Source organism: Tetrahymena thermophila, assembly GCF_000189635.1.
Source record: "Tetrahymena thermophila SB210 genomic scaffold scf_8253843, whole genome shotgun sequence".
In the NCBI taxonomy this organism is placed as follows: domain Eukaryota; phylum Ciliophora; class Oligohymenophorea; order Hymenostomatida; family Tetrahymenidae; genus Tetrahymena; species Tetrahymena thermophila.
The window spans coordinates 26,912-46,921 of NW_002475939.1; the positions used below are offsets into that span (position 1 = coordinate 26,912).

At 23.9% G+C, this 20,010-nt stretch overlaps 3 protein-coding genes across 3 annotated transcripts; 1 reads left to right on the forward strand and 2 right to left on the reverse strand. All coding sequences in view use genetic code 6, as the record gives it.

Moving 5' to 3' along the window:
- Positions 1 to 622: 622 nt before the first annotated feature.
- TTHERM_01035570 (IQ calmodulin-binding motif protein) lies at positions 623 to 5,791 on the reverse strand (the record flags this gene model as incomplete). The annotated part of the gene is made up of 7 exons (XM_001027736.2): positions 5,112 to 5,791; positions 4,624 to 4,912; positions 4,015 to 4,564; positions 3,735 to 3,886; positions 2,914 to 3,666; positions 1,062 to 2,852; positions 623 to 931 (listed from the first exon to the last, which is right to left on the reverse strand). The coding sequence occupies exons 1-7, from the start codon at positions 5,720 to 5,722 to the stop codon at positions 623 to 625; spliced, it is 4,455 nt and encodes a 1,484-aa protein (XP_001027736.2). The 5' UTR covers positions 5,723 to 5,791.
- A 1,517-nt stretch (positions 5,792 to 7,308) lies between these two features.
- TTHERM_01035580 (fructose-1,6-bisphosphatase, cytosolic protein) lies at positions 7,309 to 9,403 on the forward strand (the record flags this gene model as incomplete). The annotated part of the gene is made up of 5 exons (XM_001027737.2): positions 7,309 to 7,333; positions 7,391 to 7,411; positions 7,490 to 7,545; positions 7,897 to 7,932; positions 8,180 to 9,403. The coding sequence occupies 5 exons, from the start codon at positions 7,309 to 7,311 to the stop codon at positions 9,401 to 9,403; spliced, it is 1,362 nt and encodes a 453-aa protein (XP_001027737.2).
- A 1,070-nt stretch (positions 9,404 to 10,473) lies between these two features.
- Positions 10,474 to 19,819, reverse strand: TTHERM_01035590 (transmembrane protein, putative; the record flags this gene model as incomplete). Its single annotated transcript, XM_001027738.2, has 7 exons — positions 10,474 to 11,380; positions 11,456 to 11,895; positions 12,036 to 16,635; positions 16,805 to 18,580; positions 18,818 to 19,466; positions 19,529 to 19,591; positions 19,645 to 19,819. 7 exons carry the CDS (start codon positions 19,817 to 19,819, stop codon positions 10,474 to 10,476), a joined length of 8,610 nt encoding a protein of 2,869 aa, XP_001027738.2.
- Between the last annotated feature and the right edge of the window lie 191 nt (positions 19,820 to 20,010).

Here is a 20,010-nt window from a genome sequence, read left to right on the forward strand (position 1 = left end):
TAGTTTTAAGAATCTAATTTGATACTTTAATTTTAATGGAAAAAAAGATGATACTTACAACCAATAAAAATTTGTCAAAAAACTTATAATATATATGATATTAGAAAAAAGTAATAAGTACTTTATTGTGTTCTATTATTTTTACAAATTAAAAGTGTTAGTTATCATCCACCTCCTAATAACTCATTCCAAAATTTATTATCAAAAGGTATTAAAAAGGTATTGTAAATGAACTAAAATTTTAGCTAATTTGCATAAAAGTTTTTTAAAGATTGGAAATTAATAAATTTTTATTCAGTTATTAATATCTAATATTCTTTGAAAATTTTTATTTTGTACTATTGTTACCATAATTTATAGCATTTATCTAATTAATATCTACTACATAAACTAGTTTTGTTTAAATGTATATGTATTCAAAAAAAACAGTCAGTAGATATAAATATATTTTTAAATATTCACATTATTTATTAAAAAATAAATATATTTTTAAGTTATATTTAATTTGTTTACATTATTTTACATTCATATATACACATTAAAATTCGTTATAATTAATACTACTAATATATATTACTTAAGTATTTCATTAACCAAATTTTCAAGCTTCAAATAATGTAAGTCAATTAAATGAATTTACATTTTTATCAGTAACTATTTTTTAAAAATTGCTTTTAAGTTTATTCGCTTAAAATTATGCTTCCCCATTAACAAATTCATTATATTTATTTTTTTTTTCAAGTAAAGCATTGTTGTTAAATGAGTTTAAATAACCTTTTTAGAAGCTTTCCTCGTCTTGTCTCACATTTACAACTCCTTTTTGTAATCCTAGAAGTGAAAGTAATTTTTAAGATCCTAATGCCAGTGGGGTTTCACCTTTTTTGTTTAGAATGTTTAGATCTCCTCCATGAGTTTATATAAGCATTACACCCTTTATTAAAAAAAATATTATTGGTTTAAATGTATTAAAAAATAATTTTTATTTATAATTTAAATCAAATTAAAAATTTTTTATTTATTTAAATTTTATTGGAGTTTATGAAAGAAAGCTAAATTGCTACTTCTAATTTATTTGCCTAGAATGCAAAATGAAGAGGTGTCCATCCATTGATATTTCTGAGATTTGGATTGGCCTTTTTACTCAATAACCAGGAAGCAAACTAGAAATGTGAGTTTTTAGCAGCTAAGTGCAATGGTGTATTGCCTTACATATCTCTTACATTAAGATCATTTTCATAGAATATAAATCCACTGTTAATAATTAATTATAATTTATTTTCTGCAGCAGCTGCTAGTAGTCTTTATTATTTTATTGTAGGTCTTTAATAGTTTAATGGAGGATCTAAGTCTTTCACATTTGGTATTTTTTAAGGGGGAATATTTGGTATCATTTCTGAAGACAGTGATGAGTTATTTATTTCTTATTATTCAGATGAGTTATCATGAGAAGGTTAAAAGGTGTTTTCTATTTACTTGCTGCTTTATAAACAGCTAATTTAATTTTGAGAACTAACCTTATCAATAGCTTTTTGACTTGTTTGAGCTGAAGATGTAGGTGTTTAGAATAAAAATTGAGATATTTATGATGAAGGGAGAGTTGAATTATTATGAGAAATTAGTTAAGAATAGGAACGATCAATTTTATTAAAGTTCTGTATACTTTCATTTTGCTTTTTATTGAAAGCATCTGTAATTTTGGATGTAGCAGCTTTTTATTAAAGATTTTTGTTACTTAGAAGTAAATTTTCTTTAGGCGTTTTGGGCATAAGTAGTTCTTTTAATGCAAATTGTTAAATAACATTTTTTGTATCAATATATTTATTTATTTTAACAGCTGAAGATGGTATTTTAAAAAGTAAACTAGCTCTCTTTTGCTAGTATAAGTTGTTGTTAAAAGTTTATTAATTTATTTTAATAGTAGGAGATTGTTAATGATTATTGCTTCTTTAAAAGTTTATGTCACACTTATCTCCTGTCTCATCCTCGTCTTCATCAGATTTAACACTTTATTTGCTATTCAAATAATCTTTATTATTATTTTCTGCAAAATGAGATGATAAATTAGCAAATGTATGATCTTACTTTTTGTTAGTAGAAAATTAAGTAGAAACAGCTTCGTTTCCATATAAATTATCATGATATTCGCTTTTCGCCTTGTTTTAAATGAAATTTTGAGATGCACTCTATGCTTAAATTCTTTTATAAGTTTCAGCCATTTCTTGCTACATTTTTAAGTAAGAAGAAAAATAGTGATTACTACCTTGATTAAGCTAAATAAATTTTTGATTATTATGTCCTGAATTACTTCTTAAAGCTTAATTTTAAGGTGATTTGCTTTAATTTATCGGAGTAGATGGATTTATGTAAGTAATCTTTTCAATTATAGGAGAAATGTTTTCAGTCAATGGAGATTTATTTTAATCTTAATGATTTTAATTTTGAGGTACAAGAATATTTAAACTCGGATTTCGAGTATGCTTTTAACTCATAAATGTGAAAGACCTATCTCCTCCTTTAGCAGATATCATTGAATTACTTCTGCTCATATTACGTAAAAAGCTACCCCTGACTTACTACGAATGATGTTTTTTAGATATTTAAAGTTGTATATCATCTATGCTTGGTTTAGCAGGATTAAAAGTATCTTTCATAATTAAATGTATTTGATTTGGATTCATTTATATTTAATCTATAATGTGTTTATACTGATAATCTTTTTTGATCTGATTAGCCCTTAAGAATTAAACTAGCTACTTCCTTTTCAAAAAAGCTCTGAATCTTTTCTAGATTATCAAAATGGAGCGCATTTCTTATTGAGTCGCAATATTTTTACCTGTAGCTCTGTACCTATCCTTTATATTTGAAATTACATTATTTTTTAAGTTAATTTAATAAATATCAAAAGTTATTTACATATATTGTTAATTGATTTTGCTGTTTTTAAGGCCCTCCAGAATAAAATGTTTTAAAGTTTTGCTTTTCTTTAAGTAAATCAACTGTTTTGAGGTTAAGCTCATATTTTTCAATCTCTTACTTTTTAATTAAACTTTTTTTTGTTGAATTATATCTTTTTTATTCTTGCTATTCAATAGTCAAATCTTTCCTTAAATCTTCGTCTGAGCTCGAATTATGTTTTTCTATGAAAATCTTAGAACTTGGGTGATATTTTCTTCTCTTCATATTTTTGATAAATTCATCGTTTGTATAAGAAATGGGCTTTGATAACTTTTTGAACCTGATGGCTTACTTGTCTGATTCTTATTTTTCTTCTTTTTCCTACTTTTTACGCTGGATATATCTCTTAAACTCATATTCATTCAATTTTCCAACTTTGTATATTTTTTATATTGTGTCTTTTTCACTTGAATTTCCAAGCAGATATTAGTTTAAATACTCTGCACCATGAATATTTTCTGGTAATTTATCTGCAAACTTTTACTCTTTTTCCATTTTATCTAATAAAACTGTAAATATCCTATAATATCTCCTGTAAAATTTAGCATTCTAAATCTTTTTTATCTAATTTTATGCTTTTTCATATTAATCTCTAAGCCATTCTTGCTATTACTCTTATTTTTAATTTATAAATTTTTATCTTGCCTTTTTGATAGCCTACTTAGCATCTTCATAGTTACTTAAAATTTACTCTGCTAATCCTAGCTCCATCTATGAATAATAAATAAAATAAATAAAAATCTGATTGAAATATAATCATTTTAGTAATTTATTTTTACATTATCAATAAGATCTGGATTTACAATATTTACAGCCTTCTACATAAAATCCTTATCAACACAAGAATTTAGAAGCTCACTAGTATTAGCTAAAAATTTTAATTCATCTTCAGTTAACCATTCGCCTCCTTAATACCTATCTAACAGAGTATCTATGTTAAATTTAATAAAAAATATTTTATTTTTTTTAATATTTTAAAAATTCCTTTGAATAAACGAACATATTTTATTTGTTTAATTAAAATCTAATTAGCAAAATAATTGTTTAAAAATATTTTACCTCTCTAAATTGATTTTTTATACTCTAAAATATACCTTTGAACAAATGGCAGAAACCCAACATCATTCCAATTAGATGAAACTACTTCATTTGAGTATATGAATTTTTTTTGAGATCTATATTTTTAGAATTCATCTTCTCTCTCTTAAGTCCAATAATTTTCTTCATTCATTTCCTCATTTTAAAATCCTTTAATTCCAGTTGTCTGATTAAGTAACTGACTTTAGTTTAATTTATTTTTATTGCTAGAATCTTATTCATATGGATATACGAACATTTTATCTTCTGAATTGCTACGTTTGCTTTTAAGTTTGTTAATTTTAGATGTTGGATGCTTTTCATCTGGATATTTAGTAATCCCTAATCTGCTTAGATATAGTTTAATTTTGTGATTTCCATAGGTGCTCATATTCTTAAAAACCTCTTTAGAAGATATAAGTTTGAGATTTTTTAAATCACTGAAAGTCTTGTTTGCATCATCCAATTTTCCTTCATCTTTTAGATTCTGTTTTTTTTCAATAACCTCTTAAATTTTTAGCAAGTTTTCATACTTTATTTAGATATTTAGGTAAAAAATTGATATTCAAAGAAAAATTAAAAAAAAAATACTTCTATTAATTTTTCTACTATCATTTATCTGAGTTTCTTTTTTAGGGTATCATGAGATGCTTTTAATTTAAGCCATGTAAAATGATCTGCTTAGACAGATTTAATTTATTACTTAAACTTAGATTCTTATTTTAAAATGGTAGCTTCTTTTTAATTTGTTTTTTCATCAAAATTTTATAGAAGAGTATCAACTTTTTTGCACATTGTAGAATAAATATAGTCCATTTTACTATCAAATCCTTTAAGATTATTTATAACCACAGTTGATAAATCAAACATTTTTAGAACGCTTTTTTAATCAAAAAATAATTTAATATAGCTAAATGTAAACAATAATTTTAGAAATATATTCAGTTAATAAATACTATATTAATTTAATGCTGATATTGCATTCAATCAATATTCGCACTAGAATTAGTTACATAATTGCATTATTATAATAAAATATCAGTGAATTTGCGTATTTAAAATAAAATTTATAGATTTACTTTGAAGATATTGGAATATCGCAATCCATATTAATTTTAATATGAAACTTTTCTTCGATTGTTTTAATTATCAGAGACTAGAAAACTGTCGCTATAAGTTAATTACCAAAGTACTAAACAACAGGATTCTCTTTTTAAGTATTTTTTTGAAGCATAAGCTTAAATTTTTAATCTATCAGCCCATTAAGAGGTTAGTCTTTTTTAGAATTTTGATGAGATTAATTTAATGTTACAGTAAGAGGTTCTTCAAAACTCACTAAGCTTTAAGTTTTAAGGTGCTTTTGTGATTTTTGTTATTTGAGTATACCATTATTTTATTGAGGAATATTATGTAAAGTGGTAGTAACTGTATTTGAAAAAAGAGAATCTTATGAAGCAAATTTTTAATGAATTGTTTTTCTTCTCTGTGGCTTACTTTAATCCTTTTAATTACTCTTTAATGTCTCAGGAAAAGTTTCTTGCTAAAATTTTAGAGAGAAATTCTTAAATTTTTATTCAAATTGATCAATGTTCTCTAAATCGAAAGGATCAAGAGGTCTAGACTAAAAATCCTGAAGTTTCTATAAAGTTACAGCACTTTTATAGTGGAATACTGGTTAGTTTATTGACATTTTTAATCTTTTAAATATTACTTATATATATAAATGATAAATAAAGTATGAAAAAAATATCAAAGTGTTATTATTAATAATAGTAATTAGATTTTATTGATAATTATTATATGTGTGGTTTGACAAATTCTTAAATTTAAAGATTGATAAATAATAGATACTAACAAAAAATACGTATTAATTCATTAAAATTAATCTATCTCATGTAAAAATATTTAAACATTTTAAAGATTCATTAGCACTTACTATATTTATTTAGTTAGATAATTCATTCTAAAATAGATTATGTTTTTTTTTACAATTGCGATAGAAAAACTCTACTTTTGTTATGTTTCTCTTTAGAATCTTGTAGAAATAAAAATCATTCATTACAGATACTAATTAAATTTATTAATTCAATCTTGAGATATTTATGATTTAATTAATCCATTATTTTTAGTAGTTTATTATGAAATTTAAAGCAAAAAATTTTTTAATTTAAAATATTCTAAATAACTCAACATTTAATAAACAATTTTATTTTTTTAATTTTAATACAAACAATTATGTTAAATTAAAATTAATTAATAATGATATTATTAATATCCTAAAAATTAATAAACATTGCCTTTTTTTGGCAAATTTATTTTTCAAAAAATTATGTAATTTTTTTTTTAATGCTAAATAATCTAAAAAGACAGAACTATACCTTATATATGTTTTTCTTTAGAGCCATGTAAAAATAAAAAACGTAATTAACAAACATAAATTAAATTTATTAATTATATCTAGAAATATGTATCATTTATTAAATTAAATTTAACTTGTGTTAGTTATTATTTCAAATAAATGCAAATAAAAGTAAATATTTTAAAATTTAAATAAATTACAATTTTTAAAGATAGATTATTTATTTTTAAAATCTTATAATTAATCTAATGAAGTAAATTAAAGAATAATTAATTTAAAATAATAAAAATAATAAAAATAAGACAAAGTATTTTCAATTTGCCTTAATCATGAAAAAAAAAATAAAAACTGCATATTTTTTATCTGTTGCTTATTTGTGAATTCAAAATCAACTATGATTAAGATTTAAATGAATTCCGTACATTTTATAGTAATAAAAGCTGTTTTTTTAAAATGAAAATTGAAAGGTTGGTTTAATACCACAAAAATAAACTGAAATAGATAAGTAATAAAATGTGAATTAGAAACTGATTGTGGAACTAAAAGTATATTACCATAAAGTTGTAAATAGGAGATTAAATTCAATATCTTATTAGAAAACAGGTGAATAAAATTAATAATAAGCATAATTGTTCAGTGATATATTTCTGTTTGTTTGTTTGATAATACAAAAATAGGAATTTTGATGAAAAACTGTGATAGTTTGAATCATTCAACCATTCTTTAATTATTAAAATGCTTGCTAAAAGCTATACGGGATTAGTGTGCATTTTTTAATTATTGATAATTCGATTTAAAAATATTAAGAAAAGTAAAGAAATAATATTTAATACTTGAGCTCATAATAAAAAGAATTAAAAGATAAATAAATTTTTATAAGTAGTTAAATAAAGGAGAGAGCTTTTAGTTAATTAGAAATGGGTGCAGCTTGTTCGTGTAAAGGTAAATTATAAATTTGAGATAAATATTTTAAACAGAAAATTTGTTTAAAATGAAAAGACCATTTTAGTTTTAGTTTAAGTAAAATCTTAAATTCATGGAAATTAAGTTTTTTAAAGCTAAAGATTGCCCAAGCCAATATTTATTTTAATAAAAAAGAAAAGGATGATAAAAGCGAGATTTAGATCCACTACACAACAACGACTGATAGAAAGGTATCAATCAATCTTACACTTTTTTAGTTTTATTTATAGGCGTTTACATTTAAATCCTCCTTTTAAATGTAATTAAAATGTATAGAGCATTTGTTTATTTATTTATTTTAAAATATCCTCAGAGCCAAATAAAATATTTTTCATTCTTTTATCAGTAATCTTAAACTTATTTATCCCCTCTTCGCATTATTTTAACAGCTAACAAAATTTTTATTCTGAAATTAATGGAAATCAACTTTTTAAAAGAAAGAAGTCATTTTAGTTACTTTAAAATATAGCCTATTATTGTTATTATATTTTAATTTTCTATAAATATGACTTAATTATTAATTGATTTATATATAAATCAAGGAAAGCGCAGATAACAATAATAGTTAGAAGAAAGAGGTGAGGATAAATATTTTATTTAATTTAAGAGTTTAAAGAAAATCAATTTGGCTTTTATAATTCACTTTGAATTTTATAAATAAAAGAACATCTTTAACTTCATTTTATTTGAATTATTTCTTTTTATTTTATAAAAACAGCAGCGTTTAATTACTAATCAATAATTGACTAACTAATTGTTAATTTATAACAAATTTAAATAATACTATATTAATTTTTTTATTATCATACCCTAATGGGTTAAAAGAAGGGAAGTAGCGATGAAGAAATTAATGAAGAAGAAGAAGAAATTAAAGATTTACCTGTGCCTGATAATTAGAAAAGCGAGTTTTAAATTAGTAAAGAGTAATAGAATGAAGGTTTTACGTACTTGCCATTTTAGACCAAGAATAAGGAGTGTGTAACTCTTACAAAGCATTTACTCACTAAAAAGATATCGACTTATTTAAAAGATTCATTTTTAGACTTTACTTTGATTTTGTCATAGCTGTAGCAAGGTTTTATACAAATTTAAGATAGGATATCAAGGAGACATTTTTATTACACAGGGGAGAAAGCTAGAGACAATAAGCTTCTGTTAGATGATTGCTGTCAGCTTTTTGAAGATGTCCTTAGAGAAAGTGAATTATGTTGTGTGACCTATTGCATAAAAAGAGATAAATTAGAAAAATATATTGGTGAAAATTCATCAAACGCTAAATATGTTATTATGTTTACAGGATTAGATAATTAAGTAGATCCAGAGAATAACTGTGGATCTCTATTTGCTATTTGGAAGAGAAATACAACCAAATTTCGTCCACTTTCAGAAAAAGAAGATATTTTATAAAGTTGTAGCAGTATTATTGCCAGTGGTTACTGCATGTATGGTTAATGTATGAACCTTATTTTAGCAATTAACACGGATGTTAATGGATTTTCATATGATGTAAGTTAAAAAGAATTCATTTTGACCCACCCTAAAATAAAAGCAGCTCAGAGAACAGGCATTCTTTCAGTAGATACATCGAAAGAGTCAGGTTGGGAGCCTCCCATAAAAATATTTATAAACCGTAAATACCAAAAAAAAGACAAAAAGCTAAGTCTTAGATATACAGGATCTCTTGTCGCTGATGCTCATAGAACACTTTTATACGGAGGTATTTTAATGTATCCTCTGACTAATCCAAATTCTGAAGGAGATGTGAGTTTGATTGAGGCATTCATCCTTGGTTATATATTTGAAAAGTCTTGGGGGAGAGCAAGTCAAGGAGAAGGTGGTTCTGTTACTTAGATGAAACTGTACAACTTATAATAAAAAACACAATTTTATTGTGGAACCTCTGCTGAAGTAGTAGAATTAGAAAATGTATATTTATCAATAGCACGTCGCCAATCAATAAATAAATCAATAGCTTCTAGATTTTCATCCAACCAAAGCATAGGCTTAAATGGTTCTCTAGATTTATCAGTAAAAAGTGTACATTCCTGATAGAATATTAAAAAAATCAAATAAATAAATAAATAACTTGTTTACAAAACTTTCTTAAAATTTTATTCAAATTCTATTAACCAATAAAATAAAATTTATTGGTATAAAATAAAAATATCATAGCTAATTATGATCAATTTTTATATTATGTCGGCTTTTTCAATTTATTCATTGATTACAATTAATTGATACTAGTATACATAAATTGATAGCCTTACTTTAGTAGTTTAAAAAAACAAAAATGAATTAGAAATTAATTTTATCTTCTTGAAAGTTTGAAAGTGAATTAAATTAAAATAAAACTAACAAACTATTTAATTAACTATTAAAAAATATTAGTAATCAGTAAAATAATAATAAAAATGACAATTTAAGTAAAAACGATAGTAATAATCTTGACAATAAAATACAAAAAATCTTTAAAAAACTCAATAAATATAAATATAATAAAATAATCAAGTTATTTTCCAATACATAAATACATACAATAAATATTTCTTTCTCAATACTTTTATATTCTAAATTTATAATGAGAGTGAATTAAATAAACTTCTTATTAACAAATAATAATTATATTAATTATCTTATTTAGTTCATTTATTTTTTATAAAAATATATTCAGTGTTAAATATACTCTTTCTTTAATACTTTTCATTTTCATAAATATTCAAACTCATTCTTTTTATTTTTTTCTTACTTTCTTTTTAAATGTAAATTTATATTTATTTTTTAATTAAGCTATAAAAAAATTTTGATTCAATTTTTTTGCTAAAAACTTGAATGAGATTGTTGATTATTTTATTAAAATCTTTTAAATATTAAATTCATTTATAGAATTAAAGACTTTTTTCTTTTATTGCAAAAATAATTAAATAAATATTTAAAAATCTCTAAAATTATTCATGTGATGTAATAATACTTTCATGATTTTAATAAAAACTTATAAATTTCATACTAATTAAAAATAAATTAAATTTAAAAACTTATTCAGTGTGTTTAAATTATAAATATTGAGAATATGAACTATTTATTATACTATTTTTAGATAATAATTGCTTTTGAGAAGACTGTCAAATTCCTTAAAGATTGGACTTTTCACTTAAGCGGGATAATTCTACATAAATACTGTTTTTTTAATTCCTGAGTTTTTAAAAAGTACTGTTGTTGTTTTGATTACTAATATTATTTGGTGTGTTAAGATATTATATGCTTGATTTTTTGTTTTTTAAAGTTTTTTATTATAAAGTAGTATTCTTTTGAATTGTTTATAAATTTTTTAGACTATTTTTTTAGAATTATGATGTAACGGCAAAACCTCTTTCAGTTTGTTTAGTGTGATTTATGATATTATTTTATAAAGTATGAAGCGATTAACCAAAATTAAACGGTAAATTCGCAAGATTTGATGTAAAATATTGAGGAAAAATATATTTAAATTATTAGTTAGCTTAGTATTCTTCCATTTTATACTTTGATATAAGCTCAATTTGCTTTTTAGCTGCTAATTCATTGAAATCTATTTAAGTAATAGATGATGGTCTGATTGTTAAAAACGTCAAAAACGATAAAAAAAACGACAGGATACTTGTCGTCATTGAAATAATGACTGTCGTATTTAGTTATGATCCAGCACTCTTTTATAAAAAAAGAATCTACAAAATAATCTAAGGAAGATTCTTAAGTAAGAATTTTTGCATATAATTTAAGATATGACTATTTATAGATTAGTTTCTCCAACCTCTAAAAATGCACCAGTCCGGTAGATGCTTAACGTTGTAAGGACACATTTAATCTAATACTTCACTTAAAGCGCTACATTCAGTTAGAGCTGCTATTTTATAGTATTATATAATATTATCGGTGTTCAAAACTCTCTATATTTTTCTCTTCCTAAATAAGTATCTCAAAAAATATATGTAATTTAACATGAGATTAAAAGCCAATATTCCAACAGAGATGTATGCATATAAGTAATACCTATTTTTTATTTTTGTAATAATTATTTTAAAATTAATCTAAGATATTTTGTTTTGTCGACAAAAATAATTTTACTATTTTTAAAAGCATGCTACTATAAAAGAAACTTCACTAAATGTATCGTAACGAGCAATAACACTTTAAAAAAGTTATATGCCACATCGCAGAATTTTGTAGTTAAACATTTTTATATTCATTAAAAACTTTTTTAATGAATTCGATATTTTATTAACTATTCCCTTACTTTTTGTCACGTATAATCCTGGTATTAGATGAGAGACATATCTCAAAAGTCCTAAATACAAAAGAAGTTCTACCATAAAGCTCAACCCTGCAAAACCTGCAAAAATAAAATAAGCTATTGGAGAAATTTTACCACTTGGATTGTGAATATCAGAAAATAAAGCAGGAGAAAACTGTGTAAACAATTACAATATATTTATAATTATCAATATTTCTTTAAATCCAATACCATAAACTTTCTAATTTATAATATCATTATTCAGTTAAATTACCTATTTTTAATTTTTTTATAAAATTAAAAATAAAATAAAAAGAAATTTTAAGCAAAAGTAATATAAAAACTTTATTAAAATAAAATGAAATTTAATTTAAAATAGATTAATTATTTTATTTAAAATATTCAATTAATTACCTGCTGATCTAGTTAATAAATAGTTTCTTTACCAATTATTAAATCTAATATTGAATAAACCATTTTTTTTATAAAAAATGTAAATCTATTTATCTTTTTGCTTGGATCCATTTAGTAAGCTTTCTCAATTAAAGAAACTGCAATTCCATTATTTAAAGCAGAAGTTTCATTATAGTCTATTTCACAGCTTTCAAAGTAGTATGAATCATATAAAATACTGTAGAGCGCTTTTAGGAAATTTAAATTAGATTTTGGTTTTGTTCTTATAATAGTAGGAGGCATTATAAGAAGCTTTTAAATAAGTTCTCTTTCATTTAGATAGTAATATGAAGGATCTTCTTAGTTAAATTCGTACTCTAATTGGATTGATTTAAGAGACATTATATGTTGGCAATAAGATTATATAGAAAGAATAAATGTTCCATCTTTAATGCATTCAAATCCTGGATTCAAAGCGCTAGATGGGAAGATTAAATGTTCTAGCTGATTTGGTATAAATTCTAATATTTTAAAGAAATTAGCATTCAATATAATAGTATGTAAGTAAGTGCTATCAGGCTTAATTGGTAAAACACTCCTGCATGTCTTAAGGAAAAGTTCATTTACAAATAAAGTCGTCATACCATAATTTGTAAATAGTGATTCTAATTTAAAAAGTTTGAAATTTTTATTAAAAGAAAAGCAGTAAGCAAGTAGAGGCATCTCTTCTAACGACTCCCTTTTTACTATCAATGTCTTTTTGTTTTACATAAACCAGTAAATTTTTTCTATACATGAAGATAAATCTAGCTAAGAAATAGATAATTTATCTAGATAAAAAGTGTCTGATAAAGTTTAAAGAGTATCAGGATCTCCAGTGTTTTAGTTAATAGGTGAAGTAGCTTTACTTTTATTTATGTTTTCTTAGGTTGTATTATTTTTTTAATTAGTTGGTAAAATACAACTTAATCTATAATTTGTGTTAACTCTGAGCTAAACTTTAGAGCATTTTCTTATAACCTTTCTAAAATACTCTAACTTTTCTTGCCTACATCCTTAAACAAAAATACTGATTTCTTAGAAAGATGGTAGCTTGTTTGCACTATTTTCTAGGTCTAGAGCTTTCTGATTATTTGAATTAAGATTTAGAAAGTTTGAAAAAAAATTTGCAATTGTTGAAGATGGATTCTTTTGTAAGTCAGGCTGAGTGGGAAGAGTTTCCTACTCTTTCAATGAATAATTTGTAAAGAAGTTAGTTTATTATATTTCTTGTTCATTGTTGCTATCAAATTTTTTAATTTATGCCGTAACATCATCTGACTCTTTTCTATATGGCAAGATTTGTTTTAAGCCATTTTATAGATTTTATTAAGGCTAATTATTTTGTTAGTTTTGGCTACTTGACTGCTGATTTATTTAACTGCTCTATTTATTTACTAGATCTTCACTGTTGCTATTTGAAGAGCCTTCAATTTTCAACAAATTAAGTTAGAATTACTTTTTATCATTGAGAGTAGTATTAGTTCCATTAGGAGAGTTATTCAATGAGTTTTGTTTCTCTAAAGTATTGTTCTAGCGGTTATATGTTTATATATTTGTTTTTTCAATTTATTCTGAGCCTCTTTTCTATAGCTTACTTTCATTTTCAAAAATATTTTTATAATTGCCTGCTACAAAAGGCTTTTTAGAGGCATTAGGGCTGTTAAAATGTGGATTATAGCTCTAAGCAAACAAAGAAGGAGATATATCAAATATATGGCTTTTTTAATTCATTCCTGTGTTAGGAGAATCAAGGTTATTTCCAAAATTTGAAATTGAGTGTGCGCTAGGATTTATTTACAAATTTTAGAACTGTTAAGGTCTTCTTTTTGATTTTGGAGATTAAGAGGGTATTGCAGATACGTTTACATTATTGAGCTCTGTTAAAACTTAATTTTAATCAAATTTTTGTAAAACATTTGATATGGTTTCTATGTAAATTGATGAAATAACATAATTGGGATAATAAAGATCTAAAGTTTAAATTGTTTAATAATTATGATATATTATGTTTTATAAAAGTTTTGTCAAAACCATTTAATCATCGATGACATTATATGACAAATCTACTTGCTAAATATTTCTATTACAGTCAAAAAATTCAATAAGAGCTTTAGCTCTAGCATTGCTGATCATGGAATATTACTCACTTCCACAAATTTTAAGGCGTTTCACACTTTTGCATTAAAATATACTTTCTAATAGGAGATGTAGTGGACTTGTATTGATCGAATTTTAGCTGATATCTACTTCCTCAAGCAATTATAAATTTTCATGATACTCATCAAAAATTTGACTAAGCATTTCTACTCTTTCATCATCTAAGACCTGCATTTTAGGAGAACCCACTAGGCCAAGCTTTTTCAGAGATTAAAAGCTCCCTGCAAAAATTGTTTTTGTAAAATTCTCCAATACGTTGGGATTTATTAATGCAATTTCTGTTATGATGACTTCTTGTAAACTAGGGAATATTTTTCCACCAAAAGTGTTTATAATATCTTAATAGGAAAACGTTTACTCGTTATTTTCAACTTCTTCATGATCAATCATCATCTGCTTTTAATAGCTAGAATGGTGTCTCTTTATATCTAAAGTCCTTGATTTGTTTATCTATTTTAACTTAACAGATTTGTTCTCTAATAAGCTTTTGAATAAAATATTGAGAGGCCCTGCATCTATGTCATTTAATGAAATGTCTAAAATTCTAAAGTAGCATTAAGAACCACTAGTTCCTAAAGCATTGTTAATTGCAAAATTTCTATTTTTATTCTTTTAACTAGCTAACATTTAAGTAAAATTAATTGTTGTCAAGTTTGATGATATAGAGCTAGTGTTTTTTGTAGCAAGGCATTACATAGCATTTGCAACAGCTTTTGCTTTCTCATTTTCTATCATAGAAAATGATTAATACCCTCTCAATCTAAGTACCTCTAAATGGTTGCAATTAATTAAGATACTGCTAACCAATTCTCCTAAGACACGTGCACTAAGAGCTACATTACGAGATAGATCTATTTCTTTGATATTCTGTATGAAGTCTACGTTGTCTTCTAAAATGTTAATAAGAATTTCTGCTTTCTCATTTGTAAGCATAACATGTGAGTTAGAACCTGCTAAATTTAAGCATTCTAATTTACCACAATTAAATATTAAAGAAAGAATTAATTTTTTAAAACTCTCAGTTGGCATTGCTAAATTTTAGGAGAAATCTAAACATCGAAGCTCCTGACATATTCCTTAATCTAAAATTTTAGAAATTTCTTCTGCTATTGAGTCATTTATCATTGATTCCTTTTCTTTTCCTACCATTCTGATAAGTTATAAATTAGGAGAAGACTCAAATATATTATTTAATAACAAACCAAGATCTGATAATGATTTCTTGGTAAATAGGCAATTAAAGGAGATATCAATCTCTTTCATACTCTTGACCTTCTTTTTAGAAAATGCTTTTGCTAACAAACCAACATTCCAATCAGTTATCATATTTTTTCCTTCGTCATTTCTTCCACGAATATAAAGCTTTTAAATGGATTATTCTTAAGTTCTCAACAAAGCTTCTACAAAATTAGCTAGAGAGTTTTAAATATTCTAGTTAATTTAATGGTTATTTTGAGGAGCTTATTCAATTTCTGTGTTATAAGAAATATCAATAAGTTTTAATTGATTCTTCTTAACAAGCTTCATTTCATATAAAAGTTCTGATAAATACTCCAAATCGTTTTACTTTAGTACAGAATACTTTCTTTCTTCAGATCCTTTTAACAGTATTTCTGTAATATTAGGAGATTTAACTAAAATAGCACAAATAAAAGTAATGTAATTCTATTATATGCTGCCACTTAAATCTAATACATTTAGAGAATTTAGATTTAGGTCTTCATCTGCTAGAATAAGACTGCAAGCATGCCCAAATATTTAGCTAAAGTCAGTAAATTGTTTCCTCTTCTTTTTTCTCTCATCACTTCCATTTCCATAGATGTTATGTATATTGCTATTGCTATCTTCTCCAGTTCCATTATTCTGGTTACTATCTTAGTCATTCATGCCACTTGTTTCTTTTTACTTTGAAATTTATTAAAACACATCTTATTTATCATACTAGCTTGGAGGTTAAGAAACACACTCAGTAATAAAAATATTTACTAGCTTTAATTCTTTCAAAGTTTAACTATTTCTTCTTAAGATTGTATAAAGGGATTCGTCTGTAAAAATATTTCCATCTAAAATTATCTGCTAAAATCCCATTTAAGAATTATCATTGTGAAGAGCTTCATCTAATGCACAAGCCATCCAACTGTTTTTAATGACATTTTTCCAAGATAAAGTCTTTTTCACATTCTACCTCATAAAGCTTGTTATCATTTAAACAACTAAATCTTAAGTAATAAAACTCTCGTTTATTTATAATCCATCCAATTCTATACAGCATTATATATTACTCTCTTCTAATTTTCTCAAAATCTCATTTATTTCAATAATAAGCTAGTTATCTTTGATGTCTAAATTTTTTATAACTACTTTTTTGGATGAAAAAAGAACTGCCTCAAGTAAATAACAAAAGTATTCTTACTAAATTTATCTATTAAATAAATAAATAATTTATAAGAATTTCTTATTTAAAAAGTAAAATTTAAAATCAAACTATTTCAGAAGATATTGTTAGTATTTTAAATTAATTTCTTTTAATCTTCTTAAAAATATAAATTTATATTAAAAAACTAAAGATTTTTTGCTTTTAAATTAAATACATGATAGAGTCTTAGGAAAGCTTAAAAGATATCTCAAACACCTCGAAGGTTTTGTTAAACTCTTTGATTTTACTTGATAAAGTAAAAGCAAAATTCTCATTATACTAGACTAAGATAACTTCTTCAAGCCTCTTACTCTAACAAATATAATCAATTAAATAGTTTTCTGTATGCTAACTGCATTTTTTTAAATTAACTCTAGTCAAATCTAGCTTTAAGTTGTAGTCCTTTTAAAGATAATGATTTTTTATAATAGCTGTTAAAGAATCCTCATTTTCAGCTCTGAATAACTCATCACATTCAATTTAGTAAAAATCTTACACTTCACCTCTGAGTTTATCAACACTCTGAAATTAATAAAACTATTTACTTTTTTTTCTTGCCTCTTTTTTTGAAAGTTTTTATTGAATTTGCTGCAACAAGCTATTTTTTGGTTCTCTTTCTTTATTTAAATCTGGATCAAATTAAATTTTTTTCTTTGTTTTTTAACCATCCTTTTTGAGTGCAGCCTTTTATATATTTTATAATTACATATCTTATTCTTTCTTTTTAAGTTCAAGTTTCTTTTATTATTTATTAAACTCTCTTTGGTTTTAATTATCTCTTATTTTATGTCTGTAATCGTGAGAGTTAATCATTTTCTTTTTTTAAGTAAAGTCCTCTTTTTTATATTATTATGCAGTTTAAATTTTTTCTGTTTCATAAACAGAATTAATATTCCCTTCTTGCTCTGCTTCGATATTACAAGTAGATATACTTAAATCATTTTGATTGGTTTTTTTGGGTAAATTATCGTTATTCAGTTAAGCAGCATTAATATTTTCTAATTACTGCTTATTAAATCCAAGCTAAGTATTTTTTTTAGGGCTTTCGTCAGTAAATTAATTCTGCAAATTATCAGTCTTTTAAATAGAGATAGATAAATTGTTTTTAAAATTACTGTTAGTCTCTCCCTCAATCACTGCTTAACTCTCTACTCTTCTTCCTATATTTTAATCCTTTTTAACTTCTCCTTCTTCATTTTAATTATTCATTAAATCTACTATTTATAGTAGCTTTTTTTGATTTTAATCCTTCAGTAAATCTTATTCATCTATCTGTGTTAAGTTATTCTATGTTGTTAAAATAATTTAAGTTTAATTGCTATTAGGAACCAAATTAGAAGCAGGTTTAGTATCTTTATTTTTATCAATTTTTCCAACATTATCTTTTTAAACTTATTTAATTTAATCATTTTTTATTTGAACTTCAATTTCTTTTTTTGGGCTCTTTTCTTTTTATTTCGTTTTATCATTCTATTTTTTCGCCATTTTTTCGTTTTTTTCATCAATAATAGATTAGAATTACTTCATTACTTTAAGGTATGACTACGATTTAATAACATAATCATTATCAAAAATTTAAAGAGAATTCAAGCTTTTAAAATCTAAAATATCTAAATTTTTGCTATGTAGTAAGAAACAGAATTCTGTTTCATTCATGTGATTGCCTCCAAATACTATTTACTATAAATGGTTTTTATTCCACCATAGCAAATTTTTAACTATAATTAAATGGTCAATTAGAAGAGGCACATTTACAAAACATATACTTTTTAATTTAAGATTTCTTAGCTTAGAAATGACTATTTTGAAAATGCTTAAGTTCGGCTTATACAAATTTATAAATGTTACTTCTTAAATAGAACTTTCATTATATTACAAAGTATCTAATGTATATTATAATCCCTTCTTACTATTAAATGTATTTTCATCAATTGTATAGCCTCTAGCAATTCTATTTTGTTTAAATTAAATAAAAACTTAATATAAATTCTAAAGGTCTAAAACATGCTTCTTTTTTCAGATTGTTTTTTAAATTATTGAGAAAAACAGAATATTTCAATCATTCTAAATTTTTTATACTTATTTAGTTAGAAAATTTCAATAATTAAATCTGCAAATACTCAAAATAAATGTTTGTTAACTAAAAAATATATCTGATCAATTTATGGTTGGGTAGAAAATAAATTACTCAAATAGGAAGTTAAGGTTATTTCTCATTAGTATATGAGCCATTAATTCTTCTTCTAAATCTAATAAAGCATTCTCATACTTGACTTGCTCCCACTTTTACTGCTAAGCATCCATAATCTTGAGTGGTATTAATGGTTACAGAGAAATATTAATTTAATTTATTTAAGGAAGAATTTGTGGCTTCAAATAATCTTCAAGAAAAAGTATTCTTACAGCTTAGTCTCTCGAAAGAATTAACTTTTATCTGATAAATTGCATAATAAAATTTCCTTAATATAAAGTATGAAGTGAGTTTTCTGTATGTAACTAGACCTAATTCAACTCTATAACTCTAATATCCCTCCTTTAACTATAAATAAATCTTTTAAGCATCATAATATTGAGAACGCTTTTTGAGCAACCTAATATTTTGATTATTATTTTATCTTTGAATCCTGGTACCTTCTTACAGAGCATATTTATAATATGAAATACATCCATTTTACAATTCATTATTGTTATATCAGTTACAAATTTATTACTCTCTGTATTCATAATTGCTTTCTTTATATTTTCTATTTACTTTTCTCTTCTCTATTTTTCTTTTTATTTATCTCCCATACTATCGCAATTAAACCCAGATATAATGATCTTAAAATTGTTTGCCACTATTGTATTTAATAATTTTTTTTTCTTTACTAAATATATAAGCAATATGCTAATTTTTTACCTAACTATACCTAAACGTGGTCTTCCTGCTGCATTAGCTCTGGCATTTCTACATCTTAATTATCTTTTTTAAGTTGATTTGTAAATCATTCAATAATAAAATATTAAAATTTCTACCTTTTCTACTAAATGCTTTTATTGTCTGCATCACATTTTTTTCTACTTTAGTAGGAAAAAACTTTTCGGCTAAAGTTATTTCTGCTAGCGGAGTCAATTTCTATAATGGATTCACTATACCTGATACATAACTTTTTTCACCAACTGATTAAGATTCCTCATCAATTTTTATCATGTTTTTAATTTGTTAAAATTTAATTTGTAAATGTCAAAATAATTTTTTATAAAATTTAGATATTTTGATAAAAGGAAAAGGTATTAATTAGGTCTATCAAAAATTCTTATTAGCCATAAACTTAAACATTTCAAAAAAAAATATTAAATTTCGAATTGCTTATTTAAAATGTGTAAAATAGCTAAAAATTT